The 23,357-nt window shown below is 46.7% G+C and overlaps 1 protein-coding gene across 7 annotated transcripts in view; it reads left to right on the top strand.

Annotated features, from left to right (window-relative positions):
* Positions 1-5,140: 5,140 nt before the first annotated feature.
* Positions 5,141-23,357, top strand: part of SNX11 (sorting nexin 11) — a 36,838-nt gene continuing 18,621 nt past the window's right edge. For 2 of the 7 annotated variants that reach the window (XM_084804867.1, XM_084804866.1), the window contains exons 1-6: positions 5,141-5,271; positions 6,305-6,383; positions 14,969-15,020; positions 15,304-15,745; positions 16,138-16,224; positions 20,836-20,936. In XM_084804867.1, coding sequence (XP_084660993.1) covers positions 15,641-15,745; positions 16,138-16,224; positions 20,836-20,936 — 293 coding nt within the window. In that variant the 5' untranslated portion in view covers positions 5,141-5,271; positions 6,305-6,383; positions 14,969-15,020; positions 15,304-15,640. Of the gene's footprint in view, positions 5,272-6,304; positions 6,384-14,489; positions 14,588-14,968; positions 15,021-15,303; positions 15,746-16,137; positions 16,225-20,835; positions 20,937-23,357 lie in introns of all 7 variants that reach the window. The other 5 variants (XM_084804872.1, XM_084804868.1, XM_084804865.1 and 2 more) reach the window with 4 other exon arrangements.

Raw genomic sequence — 23,357 nt, 5'->3', positions numbered from 1 at the left:
AACTCTGAATTGGGACGGTGTAAGAGCCGGAATAGAACACAACAGTCTGGGATGGCCTCTTTATTAAACAAAAAACATGCCCAAACACTGGCCTATGTTAGAGATACTTGAGAACAATATTTATGACTGAAACCCTTGCAAGATTGTATTATTATTAACCCTATAATGCCCAGAACCCATCTGGAACAGACCGGAATGGCCCGGAACAGCAACTTCCAAGCAAGCCAAGCCAACCACATTCACCAGTCAAACATAACTACATGGGATGGATGTAGCGAGCCACAAAACATCCACAAGAACTTTGTTCAGGTACCTAGTCTGGGAAATTGTTCATATTTCAGAAAAATGGCCCGGAACAGGAAATTCCAAGCGAGCCAAAGCAACCAAACTCACCAATCACACATAACTACATGGGACAAATGGCCACAAAATATCCACAGCAAGCACATTCAGATACCTGTTCTGGGCAATAGCCTGTATTCTGAAGAATGGCCTCGAATGGTAACTTCCAAGGGAGCCAAATTAACCACGCACTCACAACTGGATGGCAGTAATGCAGTGAGCCACAAAACCTCGACTGAAACCATGTTTCAGTACATGTTCTGGGCAATCATCTGTATTCTGGAAAATGGCCTGGAGCGGCAACTTCCAAGTGAGCCAAATCAGCCCAACTCACTGGTCACATGGATACCAAAATGTGGTTTCTGAGGAAGCTTTGTGGCTCATTGCATTACTTCCATGCAGTTATGTGTGGCTGGAGAATGGTTGGTTTGCCTTGCTTGGAAGTTGATGTTCTGGGCCTTTTTTCAGAATATTTCCTGAAACCAGTATCTGAATGTGGTTTCTTTGGAAGTTCTGTGGCTTATTGCATCCCTCCCCTCCAGTTATGTGTGCCTGATTGATTTGGCTCATGTGGAAGTTGCTGTTCTGGGCCTTTCCCCCCAGAATATCCACTATTGCCCAAATGGCTACTGAAACGTCATTTCTGTGGAACTTTTTTAGCTCATTATATCAATCCCATCTAATTATGTGTGACAGATGAGTTTGGTTGATTTGGCTCTCTTAGAAGTTGTCGTTCTGGACTATTTGTCTGAAATACGGACTATTGCCCGGAATGGGTACCAAAACATGGTTACTGTGGAAGTTTTGTGATGGATTGCATCCCTCTCATATAGTTATGTGTGACTGGTGGATTTGGTTGCTTTGGCTCACTTGGAAGGTGCCATTCTGGGCTATTCTTTTCTGTTCTGGATAGGTTCTGGGCATTATGGGGTTAATAATAATACAATCTTGCAAGGGTTTCAGTCATAAAATATTGTTCTTAAGGGTCTTTAACACATGCCATTGCTTTTGGCACGTTGTTTTTAAATAAAGGGGCCCTTTCCTTCCATCTGAATCAGAGCATGAACCTTGCCTCAGGGGCTGCTACATTATGTTTCTGGGTGGACATGCTGGTGTCCAGTCACAGCTGCCTTAATATCCTGCATTTCTCCATTGTTTTCTATGGGCAGCTCTCATTTCCACTCTCAAGGGGGAAATGGTCTTAAAGACACCCAGAAGTTCCTTCCTCAGATTTTATTTATTTATTTATGAATGAATGAATGACATCTCTATACCGCCCAATAGCCGGAGCTCTCTTAGAGAGAGATATTAGTTGTGGTGGCTAAAGGTTTTCCTATCTCCATGCCTCTGACTTGCCACTGACTTTCCGTATAAGAATGCGACAACTCCTGCTAGCACTCAGAAATGAAGAATGGGCTCTGCCTCCTGGGAGCTGTCTCATGGCAACAAAATAACCAGGACATTCCCCCCCCCCCCCCGCCCTTCCCGAATTTGTTTAAAGTGGATGAGAATACTCAGTAAACCTGAAATCATAGAAGGGGAGGAGGGGAAGTAGCCATTTTAAAACCACCTTGACTGGGAACACTAACAACAGCAACAACAATATTCTGAGCAACTAGTTATCCAGGGCGGCTTTGCCAGATTAGTTTCATTTGAAGAAGAGAGTGCTGAAGACTTTTGGTGTTTCTGTACTATTTTTTGGTAGTCAGCTCTAGAAAAAACAACCCCCCCCCCAGACAAAGCCTAATAGCGTAATCCAGTGCATGTCTACTAATAAGTAAGCCCCACTGAATGAATGGGTTTTACTCCTACGTATGTATAGGGTTGCAACCAAACAGTGTGATCCTGTATATTCATATCGTTATTCCATTTAATCTATCTGTTTGTCTTTCAGTTACTTCAGCTACTCTGCTTAAAACATTCTGATAATTCATTCTTTGCTTCCAGTATTGTAGAAAATGATACCAGTATTCTAAAGAGGTTTGTGTTAGTTCCATCTCCTTGAGAAAGTTTCTTATAATGAGTTATTTTATACAGCCATATCCTGTGCGATATGCTCCTTATCCAGTCCTCTGTTAATGGAGATTCTTCTCTCCCCCCACCCCACAAGTTTTTTTTGCTACTAACATACATGCAACTATTAACATATTCCCTCTCACTTTATGTGACTTCTTTGGGATTATTTTATTCCATCTCCCTAATATAACTGAGTTCAACAGTACATGCAGCCTGTTCCTCTGCATATCTACTTGGAAATTAGTCCCACTTATTTGAATGAGCCTTACACCCAGGTAAGTGTGCTCAGGACTGTGCTCAGGACTGCAGCATCAGCAGGTGAACATTTGTGCAAACCAGTGCACCTGTTTTTCCTGTGAGCATTAGAGATTATATAATAAAGAGAAATATATCATATGCCTTTGAATACACATTTGCTATGAGATTTCCCCCCACCCCCAGGCCAGGGAATGTACATGCAAGCCACTTCTTTGACACTTAAAATGTCGCTTATATCTGGCTTCATCCTTAAAAAACAGAACTCAGAAGAGGACTATGCAAATAGGAATAAATTTGATTTTGAATGTTTGGGATCATGACGGGCAGGGAACAGTTTTAGCCCCTGTTCTAAAGGTGTTCCCAAGTGCATCACTTTATTTTCTCCTTCATGTGAACGTCTGCCATTCATTCCTAAGGGGAAAAGTAAAGCATTGCACTCAAGGACACTGCTGCTGTGAAGGCAGGGCTGGCGCCAAGGGTAGGCATGGGTGAGCACCTGCCAAGGACTCACACCCCAGCAGAGGTCTGCTGACATGAGCCCCCAGGACTTGCTTCTCCTCTTTACCATTGCACCTACTTGTTCACCTGCCTCTTGCTCTCACCCAGGCAACATTGATAATGAGAAGGAGGAGCAGTAGATGCCCCTGCCTACTTGCTCACTGACTCGCTGCCTGTCAAGCAAGCAAGTGGTAGCAATGATGTGAAAGAGGAGGAGGAGCAATAGCAGCTGGTGACAATGGCAGTGAGAAGGTGGACTCATGGAGGAAGGGGGGCCATTCAGGGTGCCTTGCCAAAGGGCCCTCAGAAACCTGGGGCCAACACTGAGTGAAGGCAGCCTTTCCACTCTCTCCTTGACATTGGATGCCTCAGCCCTCAGTGACAGGGAACCCACAAAGGGATGCACTGTATCTCTGAGCATAAGGATGTACTATACCACCCAGCTTTGCTATATATAAGCTGCCTCTATATTGCAGTCATCAGAAGGATGGGCATGATGATGAAATAAATTTGGGGACATGAGATGCTTCAGCAAAAGGTATCGCCTTGCTTGCTATATGTTTAAAATGGCTTAGCACCAATCTATAGCTTAAGGGGGACGACCACCACCTAGTACAGCCATCCTGTGACATTTCCACTTTGGAATGCCAGTGTGTGTTAGAGGGAATTCAGTGGCTGAATACTTCATCACATAAAAAAACTTCCTTACCCATGAAAAGTTAGCAACAGGGAGAAGAATTCTAGCCTAGCCTTCTCACTTGTTTTCATGTACAGGGAGATGGTTTTACTTGGAGGAGCATTCAAAACCAGTGCTTTTTTTTCTGAATGTGTAGATCAGTTCTTAGCTTACACTTTAACACAGGAGTGACGAGCTTGTCGATCTCCAGATGTTGGTGGACTACAACTCCCATAATTGGCCCTGCTGGCTGGGGCTAATGGGAGACAGAGTCCAACATCTGGAGGGCCACAGGTTCTCCACCTCTGCCTTAACAATCTGGTCAGAAACAAAGGAAATACAAAGGGTACCCTCTACGTGTATGTGATTAAAAAGAACAATTTCCTGATTTATACATTCCAAATTCCATATAGTGCAATACTTTTATTACGCCAACACAAAGATCACAAAAAATGTGCAAGCTTTTGAGATCTCTGGATCTCTTTATTAAGCAAGATGTTACAAAAACATCTGGTGTGTGGTCCCACTGTTAAACAGCTGAATTTGGTATTCAAGTTATCAAATATAAAAATATAAGATCCAGGTGTTAACTCAAAACTGTCTTTCCAGAGTGAACCAGATAAGTTCCTTGGTTGATGGAAAACAGAAGGGGAGATCAGTTAAAACTGAAACCTGAAACTATCACATCACTTGGCAGAGCCCAGTTTGAATGTCTGCAGCTCTTCCTCTTCTGTGCCATCTTAAGACTCTGACCATGCAGACATCTTGACAACTAGTCAACCTTTTCCTCCCTCTCTCCACCCCAGCAACCTGTATTTTGTAACATAGTGCTGGATGAGGAGCTCTCGAACGCTCGCACTTTGGGGAGAGGGGGCGATCTTTTGAGTTGGCCTATAAAACTATTACACTATATGGATTTTGGATTTTTTCTTATGGCCAATAAGGCTGCCTTTGTGTTCTAATTTATAAAAGCAAAATAGGATCTGTCTGATCCTATGCATGTTTACATGGAAGTAAGTCCCACTATGTTCAATAGCTCTTACTCCTACTCGTGTGACTCCAATGAATTCAGTGGGACTTAGGATCGTGCTGTACAAGCGAGATGTTAATATAGAACCAGCAGTGGCTTTTGCTTAGGGTGAATTAATCCGGAGTAAAAGGCTATGGATGCAGGATGGAATCCAGAGCACAATGAAATTTCGCCCCAGAGGCTATTAATTCTTGCTTGAGAAAGAAACTACATTTCCCATCAGCCCACGCCTCCTGCGCCTTTGAAGCGGAAGTGGGGTCACGTGGGAAATCCGATTTAAAAACAGAGAGTGTGACTGTGTATAACTGTCGGGCTTGAGCATTCTTAAAGGGGCCGCATTAGGAAGAACACCGGGGAGGCGCCTGGATTGAGGGTGTGGAGCGTCAGAGCTCCACCCGTTACAAACATACTCTAAAAAGAGAAATAGCGTGGAGAGGAGGAGATTCAAAAGGTAGGAAGAAAGGGTAGCAAGTGGGATGCTTGAGCTCTGGGGTGCGGGAAGGTAGGCTGGCGAGAAAGGCATTGTCAGCTGGAGGGGTCCAAAGTGGTGTGGCTCCTGTTGTTGCGGGTGGCCTGACTAGTAAGCATAGAGTCCTGACTGACTGCTGGCCAGGGCTGGACGGACCGGCGCGGGGGAGGCGGCGACCTAAGCGGAGAAGCGCCTCTTGGCTGCACAGTCGGCGCTTTCCATGCAGCAGTGCCGCTCCAAACCCCGGCATTCCCGTTTGAAGGGTCTTGGGGGGCGAGGTGAACACTTTGCCCTGCCGTGGATCACGGAGAGAGGCGCTGCCGGCCGGGGTGCGGCTGCACAGGGCTCGATGCACCGGTGGCTGGAACCTCTGTCAGGAGGCTTCGCCTACGTATCCTGGAGCGGTGTCCCGACGCGGCCCCTCCTCCCGCATCGCTGTACGAGGCCTGCGGGCATTTCATAATTCCCGTATGCCTTCTCTTGCTGCCGTGGTAGTGACACGCAAGCGCATGCAGGGCACAAACAGATGCACTGAAGGAGCACATTGGAGCACACTTGGCCCGACCCGCCTCGCTTGCCCTCAGCCGTTCCCCACCCTGTCTGCTTGTGGTGTGTTCACCTGCTGCCACAGGATTGGGTGTGTGAAGGCCTGAGTTGTAGCACATGAGAAGGCGATTCTTATGCTTTGCTTGTGGTAGAGGTGGAATTAGGCTGGGGCATAGAAACCCGCCCTGGACCCAGTTCATTTTTTACGAACAAACACTGACCGCATGAGTACCAGCAGCTACGACTACTACCGACAGGCAATTGAAGTGAGAGTTTTGGCTCCCAAAAGGGGGAAGGAGACAAAAGACGGGGTTTGTGATTCAGCAAGTGCGTGTGCAAGGGAGTCATGTAACTTCTGATGTGCAGGGGTAGTAGATCATTTGGGTCATCTGCAGTAGATCAGCAAGGGGTTCTGACCCCAAATGTTTAAGAATAGCAGCAACAACATGATCTTTTCCACCTAAATTAGATTCCTGAAGTGAAGAAAGCTTGAGGATAACCAAGAGTGAACTTCTGTGTGAAAGGACTGTGAGCTCAGTTCAGTTCTGGTACTGAAAACCAATCCCTGGACTTGTTTTGTATCCAGAGGCATCCTGTTCTTTAATTCTAAATATAAGTCTTTTGGCCACCTAATGCGAAGAGAAAACTCCTTGGAAAAGACCCTGATGCTGGGAAAGACTGAAGGCAAAAGGAGAAGGGGACGGCAGAGGATGAGATGGCTAGACAGCATCACCGATGCAATGAATGTGGACTTGAGCACACTCCGGGAGAGAGCGCAGGACAGGAAGGCCTGGCGTGCTATGGTCCAGGGGGTCACGAAGAGTCGGACACGACTGAACAACAACTGGTGGAACGTGGGGTTCCAGTAAAATGCAATGTAGATCTGACAAGCCCGAAATCTGCCCACTGTTGATTTAGTGCACAAACAACTTCGAGCATTAGAGGGTTGTTTCAGGGGTTAGTAATAAAATTAACCAGAGCTGTTAATCCCTGGGTGTGTCTGTGCCTCTTCTGACCTCTGATGTTGCCCTGGGGGCACCCAGTGAGTATCTAGTAAAACTGAAATTTGAACCAGGGGCATTTCTCCTAGCTCAGACTCTCAGCCTGTGGTCACATTGGGATTATGCAGGAATATCTGCCTCTTAAGGCTTGAAGGCCTATGAGCTGGGGGCTAAACAGAAAAGTGCTGAGAATCTAGCCTGTTTGGTAGCCCTGACCTTCTGTGTCTCCTAATATGAAGTGGGAGGGGAGTAGCTAGGTATCCGTCCTCTGTGATTAAAAACAACTCTACACATGCTCAGATGCTTTCTGGTTTCCTCAACATTGGAAATGGAATTTGGGGCTAAGCCCTGATGAAGGGAAGGGCAGGGCTACTAAGGCAGGTGTTCAATTGAGTTTTGAACTGTAGAAGAAGCAGACTGAACTCTGTGGCTGAGCGTTAGGCAGAAAATCTATGGACAGATTTGGGTATGTGAGCTTGTATTGGCAGATGAACACCCTGGGCTTTATTGCTCAGAAAGAAGGTGTGTTATATTCTGAGCAGCAGGTGTGGCAATTCTACCTCGGGACTGAGGGTTTTCTCCATGGCCTGTTCTGTTAGAAGGCCCTATGGGAGGAATGCAGAATGCACCCACTGCGTAAGAGCATAAGAAGAAGAGCTATGCTGGATCACACCAAGGGTCCATCTAGTCCGGCATTCTGTTCACACAGTGGCAAACCAGCTGCCTGTGGGAAACCCACAAATACCCAACTCATGCCTTTCCAGATGTTGTTGGACATCTCCAACCATCCTTGACCACTGGCCATGCTGGTGAGGATGATGGGAGTTGGAGGCCAACAACATCTAGACAGCCACAGTTCTCCCATTCCTGCCTTATGGATTGGGGCGGCTATAACTGGACTCTCTTCTTGCCATGTACTGGACCGAAATAGAACTTACTAAAGCTGTGGGCGGGGCAGGGTTCTTAAGGGCACAGCTGGCACAAACATTTTGCCTTTTCCTGTCATGTGATTGCTCAAAGGTCAGTTGTAGTGACCTTTTGGCTGTGCCTGTGCAAGATGAAGGGTGATATGTACTCTGGAACAAGTTGAGGACCTGTGAGGAATGATGGGGAAGGACTTAGGTGAGTTAAATCAGTCAATAAACAATGGATAAATATCCTGCAATATAGTGTTTGGGGCTAGGGGAGCCATCCCTGAACCACCTGCACAGGTAGAGAGTTTAATCCCTTGCTGCTATTGTATGGGATGGCTCAGGGTAGGAAATGGATTTGAGCAATGCACCCCCAACTTCAGTTTCCCTCCCTCCAGATCCTTTAAGCTTGCTAGTTGTTGTTCAGTCGTCGTTTTAAGTCGTGTCCGACTCTTCGTGACTCCATGGACCATAGCACGCCAGGCCTTCCTGTCCTCTGCTCTCTCCCGGAATGTGCTCAAGTTCATATTCATTGCATCGGTAATGCTATCTAGCCATCTCATCCTCTGCCATCCCCTTCTCCTTTTGCCTTCAATCTTTCCCAGCATCAGTTACTTTTCCAGTGACTTTTCTCTTCGCATTTGGTGGCCAATATATTTGAGCTTCAGCTTCAGTATCTGTCCTTCCAATGAGCAGTCAGGGTTGATTTCCTTTAGGATGGCCTGATTTGACCTCCTTGCAGTCCAGGGGACTCGTAACAGTCTTCTCCAGCACCACAGTTCGAAAGCATCAATTCTTCGGCGCTCAGCCTTCCTTACAGTCCAGCTCTCACAGCCATACGTTACTACTGGGAAAACCATAGCTTTGATTATGAGGACCTTTGTCGGCAAGGTGATGCTGTCTAGGTTTGCCATAGCTTTCCTCCCCAGGAGCAAGTGTCTTTTAATTTCATGGCTACAGCCACCGTCTGTGGTGATCTTGGAGCCCAAGAAAATAAAATCTGTCACTGCTTCCTTTTCTTCCCCTTCCATATGCCAGGAAGTGATGGGGCCAGATGCCATGATCTTAGTTTTTTTAATGTTGAGTTTCAAACCAGCTTTTGCACTCTTCACTTTCACTCTCAACAAGATGCCAAAAGAGTGGTCTGCAGCTTCCATGCGCCCTGCCAAGCCATTTCTGGTGCCCCTGCAGTGACATTTTCCATCACTTGCTTGTCTCTAATAAGAGACCAGTGATAAGGGGTGGGGGGAATAGGGTACTCAAGCAATGGTGCTAAAGCATTAATCCGGGCTGCTTCTGGGTCATTGGGGAAGGCAGAAGTCTACTGCAGCTAGGCTGTCTGCCTGCTTGGCAGTTTCAACAGACTGTGAGTCTACGGGGAGTCAATTTGGACTGGCTACCCTGGGACGCTGAGGACTTGTGCCTGCGCTCTGTGCTCTTGCATGGTTTTAATCTTCTGGGATCCCTTCCCTCCCTAAGGAAATAATTTGGGCATACTTTGGGCATCCCTTGGGCTGATTGCTTCAGCTATTGGGCGGTATAGAAATGAAATAATAAATAAATAAATAAATGTAGAAACAGCCTTCTTTCATCTGCTGTTGGGCCCCTTTTTCACTGCTGTACTGATAGGCATGGAGCCAGCCACTTGCTCTTAGCCAAGACAGTCACATGACCCTCTTGTTAACTGAGTAAGGTAGCAAGTTAACCTAGAGGGGAAGGCACTTGTCACTTTGGACTTGAGCCCTATGTTCTGGGAGAAAAACCTAGAGGAACGGAGTAAACTCAGCTGAACCACCTTCTGTGTGTCTCTTCCCCTACTTCCCACCCAGAAGAGTGATCTGAATCACAAAACATGTGGCATCTGTCTTCCCCACTTGACACAATGATTAAGTAAGTTCTACAAGACAAAAATGCGTTTGGAATTCATGGCATGTGATATTGGGAGTCCCACCCCATAGCCTGACCGTTTGGAAACTGGCGGTGGTTCATCAGAGGTGAGGGAAAGCCTTCTGCGTGTGCTCAGCCACATTTTAAAAGGGGGTTAGGTGGCTTTAAAAGGGGGTTAGACAGATTCCTGGAGGAAAAGGCTATCAATGGCTACTAGTCTTGATGGCTCTGTGCTACCTCCAGTACCAGGGACAGTGAGCCTACGTACACCAGTTGCTGGGGAATATGGGTGGGAGGATGCTGTTGTGCTCCTGCCCTGCTTGTGGGTTCCTGGTCGACAGCTGGCTGGCCACTGTGTGAACGGAGTGCTGTACTAGATGGACCCTTGGTCTGATCCAGCAGGGCTCTTCTGATGTTCTTATTTATTTCCCAGCTTCCAGGGGTGTCTCCTGGTGAGCCTTAACTCAAATTAAGTCCTAAATCTGCTTTCCCCAGCCTCATGCTCTCTAGATGTGTTGGACTGCAACTCCCATAACTCTCAGCCAGCACTGGCCATGCTGGTTGAGAATTATGGGCATTGGAGTCCAGCACAGGTGATGGGCACCAGGTTGGGGAACAGAGCTACTTTGATGGCTTAGTGAGGGCTGTGCTAGTTTCTCAGTTTTGGCTGCAGATCCGGTTTCTCAGCCCTGAGGGTCTGTCCAACTGAGAGGGGTAAAAGAAATTCAGTATCCCTCAACTACATTCATATTCATCAGTGCTTCTGATGACCTCTTTACAGAACCTTTGAAAGTAAAATGGGACCAGTGCTGTCCCACTTAACAAAACTGTTATGAGATAAGGATTGTAAAGTGATTTGGAAGTCAACAGAACTGCTACCACAACAATAGGAGACCAGATTAGCCTAACTGGTACTTGTACTTGCTAGTTTGCTTAAGGGGGGGGGTCAACTTGTGGCCCTCCAGATGTTTTTTCCTACACCTCCCGTGATCCTCCCCATTGGCTATGCTGGCTAGGGTTGATGGGAGTTGTAGGCCAAAACATCCAGAGGGCCAAAGTTGCCCACCCCTGGGCAAATGTATAGCGAGCCCTCACCCAAGAGGACAGGAAGTATAAAGATTCCTATTACTCCATCGTATACTATTAATTGGCTTTCAGGAGTTTTCCTTTAAAATCTACCAAGCCAGCTACCAGATGGAGGGCTCCTTTTGCTACCAATCAAGAGGCATGTTGCAGTTCTTCTGTCTTGTCTTCTGTAACAGATTTCCTATGGTAAGGAAAAATAGACAGAAGAAGTGATGGGAGAGCGCTAAGCTGACACCCCCACCCCCCATACAATTCTGTGAAAAAAGCAGTGTGCCAGTATCAGTGGTTGGCATCACTGAGCCCTTGCAGAGGCCCTTGCCCCACCAGGGGCTCCGCTCCCAAACCTGGACTCCCCGGCTCTGCTTTTTCTCCTCTTTGCTGCCCCAGCCTGTTGACTCTTAAGCAAGTGAGCAGTGAAAGGAGCGAGGAGAAGGAGCAGCACCCTGTACTTGCCTTGCCCTCTCCTACTGGGCGGCTGTGTGGACTGGATGCAAAGGGGGAAGGCAAGCAAATGGGCAGCGGTGACAGCAGCAAGGAGGAAGTGGGCACATTCAGGGAGGAGGCTCACTGAGGGCATCTTGCCCAGGGCTCCCCCCCCCCCCCGGCCAAACCTGGAGCTGGCACTGCTTCTTTGCGCTTGGGGCTCTGTGTGGCTGTGGTAGCATCCGGAATCTACTCTGTACATGGGCTGTCCCGGATCACTGGGTGAGTACACGCGCCAGTGCAAGACCTCCCATAAAGTCTAGTCAAGTTGGCATTTGTCATGCTGTCAGCCCCTCCAGGGAAGGAGCCAATTCCAGATGCTGCCGCTGTGTGGAAAACTGACCACATGGCATCGATTTTTATCAGATGCCATGCTGCTGTGGTACAGCTGAATTGGTTTTCCTGGCACTGGGATGCTGTGTGTGTGTGTGTGTGTGTGTGTAGTACTTAAAATCTGTAAAGTGCTTAAAATTCTTTATGGCTGTCACTCTTTCAACCACCCTGTGAAAAATGTTACTTAATTCTAATGGGGGGAACTGAAGGTGGAGGTACACGTGTGTGTGTATGTGTGTGCGTGTGCGCGCGCGCGCATGTGTTGTATGACTTAAGGGTTGCCTTCCCCAACTCAGTGCACTCCAGATGTCTTGGGCTACAACTTCCAGCATCCCCACCAGCCATGCTGGCTGGGGATGCTGGGAGTTGTAGTTCAACACATCTGGAGGGCAGCAGGTTGGGGAAAGCTGAGCTAAGAAATAAGGCACTACAAACATGGCTGGGGCAAGTGAACACAGCTAAACGGCAACCCTGAGATAGTGACTGGGCATCCGGTGAGCCAGTGGCTGAAGCCGGGCTCGATCCTAGGAATCCCAAGACAATGTCCAACTTTCTCCTGGGCCACATTTTAATGATGCTTCTAGGTGTAGCTTACCTTGGGCCTGGGCATGCTGACCATTCAGGGCTGCCACCCCGCACACCCTTGTCTGGGGCTGGAATAAGCCCCATTGACCTCGACAGCCATAGGGCATTGATCTCGACGTGCCCAGGGAGGCGCAGTGAACAGCTGTGCACGGGGCCTGAGCCTGCTTGGGATACAGGGAGGGGCTCGCTTCATTTGAGAAGCATCTCCAGGGCACATTTCCTGTGTGTGTGCCAAGCTGAAGCCTGAAAGTGATGGCAAACGGTGCTCCCTTTTTCCTCAGTGTGTTGGCTTGGGATGTGGGGTGATCTTGGGGTGTGGAGTGTCTGCTTCCAGACAAGCACCATGCCTTCTAGAGGGGCACAGTCTTGCGCTGGACTATACTGAGGGCTGTGTGAGGGGAAAATAATCTGGCCGGTGAAAGGTTGAATTCTGCAAACTGCGTAAGTTATGCAACTTAAAACAAAGTAGCTTGTTTAGCACAATACTGTTTCTGCTAGTGATGGGGAGGAGATGAGGAGGTATGCAGGGCAGGGGTGGGCAGAAAATAGGTCTCCAGATGTTTTGGACTTCAACTCCCAGCATTCCTGACCATTGGCTGTGCTGTCAGGGACTTCTGGGAGATCTGTCTTTTGCTCATCCCTGATGCAGGGCACCAAATGCTGTCTTACTAGGTCCCCCTCATCTCTCCCACTCTGCCTGAAAGAACCCTAGGCATTGCTACATACAGTCAGGGCCAGAAATATTGGAACAAGGTTAACTGTTTTGGCAGTTGGCCTCTATACACCACCACTTTGAAGTTGAAAGGAAACACACCCAGATGGGAGTGAAGTCAGGACTTTCAGCTGTAATTCAAGGGGTTTGACAAAAGTGGGGCACTAACTATTCAGGAAGGACAGCCAGTGGCATACACACACCCCCATCATTGGTGGCTCATAAGTAATGGAACAAACCAACATCATTTCAAACTTAAGGATCGCCTTTAATACCTGGATGAAAATCCTTTGTAGTCAATGACTGCCTGAAGTCTGGAACCCATGGACATGACCAAATGCTGAGTTTCCTCCCTCGAGATGCTTTGCCAGGCCTTTACAGCAGCTGCCTTCAGCTGCTGCTTGTTTGTGGGTCTTTCTGCCTTCAGTCTTGTCTTCAGTAAGTGAAAAGCATGCTCTATTGGGTTGAGATCAGGTGACTGACTTGGCCATTGAAGAACATCCCACTTGTTTGCCTTGAGAAACTCTTGGGTAGCTTTTGCTGTATGTTTTGGGTCATTATCCATCTGCAATATGAAACGGCGTCCTATCAGTTTGGCAGCATTTGGCTGCTTTTATCAGCAGTCATCAATAAGCACCAATGACCTGGTTCCATTGGCAGCCATACATGCCCATGCCATTAATACTGCCTCCACCATGATTGACAGATGATGTGGTGTGCTTTGGATCATGAGCGGTTCCTTTCCTTCTCCATACTTTTCTCTTCCCATCATTCTGGTACAAGTTAATCTTGGTTTCATCAGTCCAAAGGATCTTATTCCAGAACTGGGCAGGCTTTTTTAGGTGTTTGCTGACAAAGGCTAATCTGGCCTTTCTGTTCTTGAGCGTTACCAGTGGTTTGCACCTTGTTGTGCAGACTCTGTATTTACATTCATAAAGCCGTCTCTTGACTGCAAATGTTGACAATGACATGCCTACCTCTGCAAGAGCGTTCTTGACCTGGCTAGATGTTTTGAAAGGGTTCCTCTTCACCATGAGCAGAATTCTGTGGTCATCCACTTTAGTTGTCTTCCGTGGTCTTCCAGGCCTTTTGCTGTTGCTGAGCTTGCCAGTTAATTCCTTCTTTTTCAGGATGTTCCAAACTGTTGCACTGACCACTCCCACTGTTTTTGCCATCTCTCTGATGAGTTTATGTTGTTTCCTCAGCCTAACGTTGGCCTCCTCCTAATGTTTGCCTCTTTGGCCCTCATGTTGGGAGTTCCAGTGAACAGCTACCAAATGCAAATGTAACACTCAGAACCACCTCCAGGCCTTTTATCTGCTTGATTGGTCATGGGGTACCCAGGAAACAGGCCACACCTGGCCATGCAGCTGCTTGTCAGCCATTCCTTCCATTACTTATGAGCCACCAACGATGGGGGGGGGGTGTATGCCACTGGCTGTACTTTCTGAATGGTTAGTGCCCCACTTTTGTCACACCCCTTGAATTACAGCTGGAAGTCCTGACTTTGCTCCCACCTGGGTGTGTTTCCTTTCAACTTCAGTGTGTGGTGTACAGAGGCCAACTGCCAAAACAGTTATCCTTGTTGCAATATTTCTGGCCCTGACTGTACTTCAAGTTTGTTTGTTTGTTTGTTTATTCAATCCCACTTTTCAGCAGCTCCCCTCAATGAAAAACACCAGATGTAGTCCCTGCCCTGAGGCTTACGAATTAGAAAGACACAACCCACAAAAGAAGGGAAGTGGAAGATAAAGGTAAACTGATCTCCCTCCTCTACAACTCACCACTTCCTTCTGGCCCTGTCAATCAGGCATTTATATTTGGTTGGCCCAGGCTGACATTCCCTTGTTACTGTTTTTGCATGGGTAGAAGTGGTACAACTAGTGCTCTGGCATGGCAGAGACCAGAAGTGAATTCCTCTTACTTCTGTCAGTCTGGGATCTAGCCACAAGAACTAGAAGGCTTCTTGTTCTCCTTTCCTTCTTCTTCTAAAATGAAATGTGCAGGAAACTGCACTGCCTACTCTGTTTCAGGATCCAATTCTGTTTAATAATCTGCCGGATGAAGTGCAACTGGTTTATAGTGTCAATGTGCACATGGGTGATAATGGTTTATCCTTTTCTCACCCTGCACAGATGCTTCCCTCTGGGCTGTGGATGTAGGATGTTAGAACATCAAGAAGAAGAGGTAAGACTGGCATTAGCAAACATGACTACATGGCTATGGTATAGTCACAATGATTTCCTTTGGGTTGCCCCATGGGTTCAACTCCTCCCCATGGTATACAAGCAAGGAACATGGGCCTGTACTTTGTTGCTATTGCTCAATGGATCAGACCCTGCATTTTTCCTCCTTTTATGCCAGTAGGCCATGGATTCAAATTCTGCCACATTCTCCCCACCCTGCATTCCTCCCAGATGAATGGGAGTAGGGGATTATACCTTAGAATCTTTATTTTTCTTAACACCAGAACTTCTCTTAACACCACAGTTTGGGGTCTCCGCATGAAATGGATTGATAAGCAAGTTCTGAATGGATTAAAGGAAATATTTATTTATTTACAACATTTGTATACTGCTCCACATCTAAAAAGATTCCGGAACATTGGACAACAGGAGATAAAATGAACAAAAGATAGAAAGAAGAAACATGACATTAAGATTATTCTTTAAAAAAACAAGAGTGCCAATAAAACAGAGGCTGGTCAACCAAGGAAGTCTTCCTGGAAAAGAGCTGTTTTCAGGAGGTGCCGAAAACAACCCAGTGTTGGTGCCTGCCTGACCTCTAGAGGCAGGGAGTTCCATAGGATGGGAGCCACCACACTGAAGGCGATTCTCCGGGTGGACTCCAGTCAGGCCATAGGTCCATCTAGAACCACCAGGAGCATGCTCTCTGATGACCTCATTGATCAGGTAGGTTGGTAAGGGAGAAGGCATTCTCTCAGGTATCCTGGTCCCAAGTTGTTTAGGAATGGTACTCTATGGCACATTGCCTCTGTTTTCTGAGGCAATAAACCTCTGAGTCCCAGATGCTGGGAGCCAACAAGGGAATAGTGTTTCCTTCAGGCCATGCTTGTGGATTCCCTGGATAAATCTGGTTGGCTGCTGTTGAAACAGAATGCTGGGCTAGATGGACCCTGGCTTTTTCTACATTCTGAACCAGTTTTTGCTTGTGGCTTATATTCTCTGTGGGGGCGGCGGGGCTGTAATTATCCCACCTACCACAGATTGTGGGAAGACTGAGAATGGCATTGGAATGATGGACTTTTGTACATGTCCTTTTCTCCTCTTGTCTCCACACCCAGGAGCTGACCACTGTGCGTGTCCAAGATCCTCGTGTACAGAACGAGGGCTCCTGGAACTCTTACGTGGACTACAAAATATTTCTCCACGTAAGTATGGAAAGGTGGGAACTGAAGGTGGTTGAAAGAGCAGCAGTTTAAATTACTGGGAAGAAAGTTTGTCATCTTCTGCAGAAAGATAAATTTCTGCCCCTGGATTATACTTGGACACATGAGAAACCAGTGAGGCTCTGTCTGCGTTATATATACATGTTCTTGTATTAACTGTGTGCTGCTGGAATTTTGTACATCATATACATGGTTAAGCCGTGGAATGATCTGCAAATAATAGTTATGACCCGCAGCTGGTCGAGTCTTCCAGGAGGAGAAATGCACTGGCTGGTTTTAATGACACCTCTGGATGGTATGTCTTGACTCTCTTGCAGCTTGCCATGATGGATGCTTTTCCATGAAGCTGAATGGTGGGAGATTCAGGACAGATAAAAGGAAGTACTTCTTTACAAATAGCGCATACTTAAACTATGGAATTCGCTACCACAAGATGTAGTGATGGCTGCCAGTTTGGATGGCTTTAAAAGGGGATTAGACAAATTCATGAGAGGATAAGGCTATCAATGGCTGCTCATCATGAGTAGAGATATTTCTGGAAATTTTGAGGCCATCAGGAAAAATGGTTTTTTTTCCAGGTTTTTGGAAAAACGGAAATTTTGGGAAAAATTGAAAATTAAGCAATTTTTTTTTTTTTAGCGCTCTTTACAGATCTATAGTCTCTTTTGTTGCTTTAGGATGGCCTTCCCCAACCTGGTGCTCTCCAGATATTTTGGACTTCACCTTGTGTCAGCTTCAAGCAGCATGGCGAATGGTCAGGAATGCTGGGCATTGTAGTCCAAAATATCTGGAGGGCACCAGTTTGGGGAGAGCTGCTTTAGGAACATAATGCAACCTTTCTGTTCCTGAAGTTATTTTCAGTATAACTTGTGCTCATAAAATTAGCATTACATTTTAAAACTTTTAAAAGTAAACTCAGTAAATCTTGTATCGTGAGAATAAACTATACTTTTACAAATAATGTACCAAACATGTATGAAACATTTACTGTCAAGGATGCACAATGGTAACTCCACTCACATGTTGGGAAACTGAGCATAAATGTCTATCAGTAAAATATACTTTAGATCAATAATTTTAGTAAGGAATGAAATAAATAACTATGCTGGGATTCTTATAGAGAGGATTAAAAAATCCCCCTCCCCCCCGGCTTCATTATTTCCAAACATTTTACATCTCTAGTCTTTCTATAAAAATGTTCTTATTACATAGTTTTTAGAAATCATTTTTGGGGGAGTAAAGGCTGGATAACAGTATATACACCCAGAGTGGCTGGGTGACCAGCCAGATGGGCAATTAATAAATTTAATAAATAAATATAAACACTTTGTCTTAAATTCTAAAAGAAAATATTTCATAAACCAAAGCTGTTCAATTTTTCCAGATTTTCAGGAAAAAAACGAAAACAGTCCTCAGAAACAGTTTTTCCCATCCCCCCCCCCCGTTTTTTCCCCAGGCCTTCGCCTCCTTAGTCATGATGGCTCTATACTACCTTCAATATCAGAGGCAATATGCCTCTGTATACCAGTTGCTGGGGAACAACAGCAGGAGAGGGCTATTGTGCTCATGTCCTGCTTGTGGGCTTCCCAGTGGGGCATCTGGTTGGCTGCTGTGGCAACAGAATGCTGGACTAAATAGGCCTTTGGTTTGATTCAGCAGATCTCTTCTTCTGTAAAGGCCTAACTCAATTCCTCTTCTATACACCTTGATCAAGGGGCCTGCAAATCTCAGCTTGGCTTATTATAAGCCAAGCCTCTCTTTCTCCTTGACACCACCTCCTCCTCCCTGTGATGCTCGTGTTTTGGACAGGCAGGGATGCCTTATCTGCGCCTGTCCCCAGAGCTGTGGAGGAGGCCAGAAGCAGCAGGAGCCTCTCCTGTTGCTCCTTCCCTTCTCCAAGCTGTTGTGCAAGTGAGAGGAAACTCTGCCTCCCTCCCAAGCCCTCTGGAAAGCGCATACTGTTTGGCAGAGAAGCGGTGCCGTCTTTGCACGGTTACGGTTTATCCCAAGCTCCGTGCCAGTGAGACGGGACTCTGTCTCTTGCTTCAGCCCTCTAGCCAGTGCGAAGGGAAGGAAGGCCGAGTTTTCTCTCACTTGCAATGCAGTTTGGAGGAGTAAAGCAAGGCAAGAGAAGCACGTGCTGCTCCTGCTGCCCTTCCTCAGGCTGCAGTGCCAAGAGACTGCTGGGTGTCCTCCTCACCTGAGGGCCAACGGCAATCGCCACTGGTGAGTGGAATTGTGAACTCTGGTCTTTGTTATATACAACAACGACTATATGCAGCCATTAAATTTGTTTACCCTTCCTCAGCAATAGCTTTAATCAAATAGGAAGTTTTTACTGCATTCCTGGACTGCTGTAGGTGGAATAGCATGCTCCTTGTTACTTTACCAAGAAAATGCCTTGCACCAGGCAAGAAGCTCACTCGTCATTCACTTGCAAGCACACAATGGCCCAGTTCACACATCACAGATACCCAGGGTTTAAACAAACCCTGAGTAGCTGTGAATGAGCAGGAGTGAATGAATGTGCTGGTTTCCGCTGATCCCAGTGATAAACAACCCAGGGACATTTCTTCCATGGGTTGTTTATTGTGATGTCTGAACCCAGAATTGTAGGTTGCTGGGGCAGGAACAAGCCAGACTTGTAACCCAAGAACAAATCATGGGTTACAAGTCTGGCTTGTTCCTGCCCCAACGTCATGGATAACAAACCCAGGAACAGAGCATCCCTGAAATGTTTAGCTCAGTGGGAGTAGGTGGCTGGGAGCCAGCATGCCCACTTGCATGTCATTCTCAACAACCCACAGGTTAACAAACTGTGGGTTGTTGCGACGTGTGAACCAGGTCAATACATGCCATTTCTTTGAGCCATAATGGGGATGGGTACATCCCGGAAGGCCAACAGACCTCACTTGATCAACTTCTTCAGGGTATATTTCAGCAGGCGCATTTGTTCTTGGCTGGTCCCCTTTGTTTGCCAATTGAATTATGGAGTTGGAAGGAACTTTGGAGGTCATTTAGTCCAACCTCCTGCTCAGTGCAGGAATTTTGTGCTGACAGCGTCCCTCACTGATAACAGTCCAGCCTCTTCTTAAATACCTCCAGTGAAGGCGAATCCATCACCTCCCGAGGCAGTCTGTTCTGCTCTCAAACAGCTCTTACCATTTGGAGGTTTCTCCTAATTAGCTGAATTAGATATTTTCTTCAGATATTTGAAGAGGGCAATGATGTCTTAACTTTAACTCCTTAACCTTCTTTTCTCCAGGCTCTTTATAATTTACCAAGCTCTTCCAACTATTCCTCATAATACTTGGTTTCCAGATCCCTCACTATCCTGGTCGATCTTTTCTTTGCCCCTCCTACCCCTTCACCAGCAATCCAAGTGTTTGTTTGCTGAGTAGTACCAGCATTGATAAGGGAATCAAATTGTGCTAATTGCTGGGCTATAAAAGAGTGACCTCTGGAGAAACAGAAGTCTACCATTCTGCGATTAGATGATGGCCTTGGGATGGCTAAGAGCCAAACCAACTAGGGGCCGTACCTGCAGCTCCAGGGACTGGGCCACCAGATCATGCAGGTCAATAGGGGGTGGCTAGCGGCATCATGTCGAATGTGCCAAATTACCTGGAGTGTCTGTGTGGCTATTGCTGGAGCTGAGCACTGGGCTAGCTGGATCTTTGGTTTGGTCCCCCAAGTCCATTCTTATTCGGGCTCTCTCCCCATTGAAGAACTTTTAGGGCGCAGTGCTATGGGAATGGCTGGAAGCCTCTGAACCTGGAGGCTACGGCCATCCAATGCAGAGTGGGAGGAGCAGCGGAGGCGATCTTTGCCTCCGTGCATCTCCGGCTCTTTATTTTAGCTAGATGGGCGCTTTTGCCTGTGTAGTTGAGGTGTCGGGGATGGGGAGGGAAGGAGGCTGGGAAGGCATCTGGATACTGCATAAGCTGGGCCCCACAGTCTCCTCCCCTCCCCTGGGAACTCCCCCTTTACCTTCCCTCTGAGGTTGCTTTTGCAAGCTTGGAGAAGCAGCCCTCGCAGTTCTCTCCATGCTGGCTGTGAGGGGGAGGGGGCAGGGAGCTCGGATTCCTGGGTCCAAGGTCGGAGAGCTGACTCTGACCTTACATCCAGGAATCCAAACTACCGTATGGGCCCCCAAACTCTGTCTAGGGGCTATAGGATTGCTCTCTTTGTTGATTAATTGCCTGTTTTTTTAATTTGCCTATTACCCAAACTTCCTTATTGGTGCCTTTTTGAGAGCCTGAAGAAAATGTAAGACTAACAAAACCTGTTGCTATTTGTTTTTAAGATATTAAAGATGACACAGTCTTTTGATACCAAAATAGACTCAGAAACCAATCACGCCAAACATGTTCTTTGCTCACCCGAGCCCACCTGTTAGTCAACAAAAGCTTCAGCCGAGTGCTACAATGCTTGTAGATCAAGCTCTCGTGGAGCAAAGGGTTTATACTACTAGTCCTGTCTTAATGCAGCGGCCAGCAGAGGGAGACAGTTTGGAAAGAGAGACTGAGATAAGAAAACAGAGGCAGGGGGGAAAAATCCCGTAGCAACACTCTCTCTCCTCTCATTATACAGACCAACAGCAAGGCCTTCACAGCCAAGACGTCCTGCGTGCGCAGACGGTACCGTGAGTTTGTTTGGCTGAAGAAACGGCTCCAAAAAAATGCTGGCTTAGTGTAAGTGGGACATAACACTCTTCTTAGAGCAACCGCTGCCCTCGAAGACCAGATTCGCCCAGCCTTTGAAAATGTCACAGTGGTAGCTAGAGCCTTTGCCGCTATGTAACTCTCTGGGTTGAATATAAACCTAGGTGAGGCTTCTAAATATGTTGGATGAATGCGAGCATTTAAAACGTGCTTGAATTATAGCGTATAGTCAGTGGTGCACCTGAGGCTGGGCCTTGGGGCTGAAGTCCAGGGTCCTGCAGCCTAGGGTTCCCCTAAATGACACCCCAGAGAACAGCAGGGGTAGTAGAAGCAAACCCCATTTGTATGCCTGTAGTCCTGCTGGTGCTATGATTCAAGGGAATTTAACACGCAAAACTGCACCTGCTTGGTATTGCTTTTTTCATCAGGACTGGCAAGCAGCTGGGTTATTGTTCTAACATATCGGGTATGTAGGAGCAGTGGCAAAGCATGGAGTGGCAGCTGGGGAGGGAAGAGAAATGTGAGTTGTATCTTTCACAACTGAAGTAATGTATGTGGCCATCTGAGCTGCCCCCGTAAGACCATCCAGTCCAAGGTCTAAACTTACCTAGCTGCACCAGTGCATCTAGCTCTGTTTCAAGAATGCAAGGTGCCACAGCTCGTCGGCAGAGCGCAGGCAGGCCTTGTGTGCACAAGGTCCCAGGTTCAATCCCTGCTTTTTCCAGTTAAAAGGCATCACGGTGCTGGGAGAGTGTCCCCTGCCTTAAATTTTGGAGACCTTCTGCCAGTCAAAGGAGATGACACTGGGCTAAACGGGCCAGTAGTTCAACTCACTATGAGACAACTTTATATGTTAATCTGTTTTGTTAGGACTTCACAGCTTGAAATGGACTTTTTGTGAAGTGCAGCAGTTGATTTTCAGAGCAGCTGCGCTCTGATCTTGATCTAGCGTAGCCTTTCCCATTTTGGCACCTTCCATATGCTTTGGACTACAACTCCCATCATCCCCAGCCAGCATGGTCAGTAGTCGGGAATTTTGGCAATTGTAGTCCAAAACATCTGGAGGTCACCAGGATGGGGAAGGCTGATCTAACATCTTGAAAACTTTCTGTAAATCCAACTTGCTGACTCAGTGCTGAGGACCTTTCTAAGGTATCAGCTTCAGTTTGCAGAGGGGCTGAGTTTTGATGAGGAGAACTGTTATGATCGAACAGTCCAACTGCTGGAAAACTTGCATCTCACTTATCTGCTTAGCTACTGTTGTCAAAATCAAATGAGCCATGCGTTAGCTCCACTGGAAGCTCTGACGTTCCTGATGGGAACAAAATGCATGAGGTACAGGAGTGAGAAAAAGTTTGTAAACCACTTAGGATTGTCACATATTTCCAACCTAAAATGTCATTAGATCTTAATCTAAGCCCATACTCCTTGATAAAGAACAATAGATGACCTGATTAAACAAATGACACACAAACATGATGCTTTTTCAACATGTATTTATCCACAACTGATTCAACATTCAATAACCATGTGTGAAAACGTATGTGAACCTTGAGATTCAGTACCTGGTGGCACCCCCTTGAGCAGCAATGACTTCAAGTAAGCATTTCCTGTAACTGTTGGTCAGTCTCCCACATTGGTTTTGAGGAATTTTGGCCCATTCCTCCTTACAGAACTGCTTCAACTCAGTGACATTTGAGGCTTCCTTGCATGAACAGTTCGCTTCAGGTCCTACCACAACATTTCGATGGGGTTTAGGTCCAGACTTTGACTAGGCCGTTCTAAAACATGGAGTTTATTTGTATGCAACCACTCTTTGGTAGAACTGCTTGTTTGTTTAGGATCATTGTCATGTTCTATGATCCACTTTCAGTTCAGCTTCAGCTCATAGACAGATGGCCTGAGATACTCTAGAATCTTCTGATACACTGCAGAATTCATAGTTGTGTCAATGATGGCAAGCTGTCCAGGGCCTGAGGCAGCAAAGCAGGCCCAAACCATCACATTCCTACCACCACGCTTGACAGTTGGGATGGGGTTCTTCTGTTAGAACTCAGTGTTCGTTTTTCACCAGACATAACATTTCTCATTGAGGCCAAAAAAGTTCTACCGTTGACTCGTCTGTCCAGAGAACATTGTTCCAGAAGTCTTGAGGATCATCTATGTGATCCTTGGCAAACCTCAGACAGACAGCAATGTTGTTTTTGGAGAGCAGTGGTTTCCTCTGGGCTGTCCTCCCATGAACACTGTTCTTGTTCAGTCTTTCTCTGATTATTGTGAACACTCACATTAGCCAAGGTGAGAGCGGCCTGTAGATCCTTGGATGTTTCTTGGGGTTCTTTTTGACTTCCTGGATGATGTGCCGGTTTGGTCCTGGAAAGATTTTGATAAGACAACTGCTCCTAGGTAGGGTGTCTATGGTCTTGAACCTTCCCCATTTGTAGACTATGT

This window comes from Heloderma suspectum, chromosome 6 (assembly GCF_057233095.1).
Source record: "Heloderma suspectum isolate Gila_16-S chromosome 6, 16-S_ref, whole genome shotgun sequence".
In the NCBI taxonomy this organism is placed as follows: domain Eukaryota; kingdom Metazoa; phylum Chordata; class Lepidosauria; order Squamata; family Helodermatidae; genus Heloderma; species Heloderma suspectum.
Note: the sequence above shows the minus strand (reverse complement) of the source record. Positions and strands in the feature narration are given on the sequence as shown.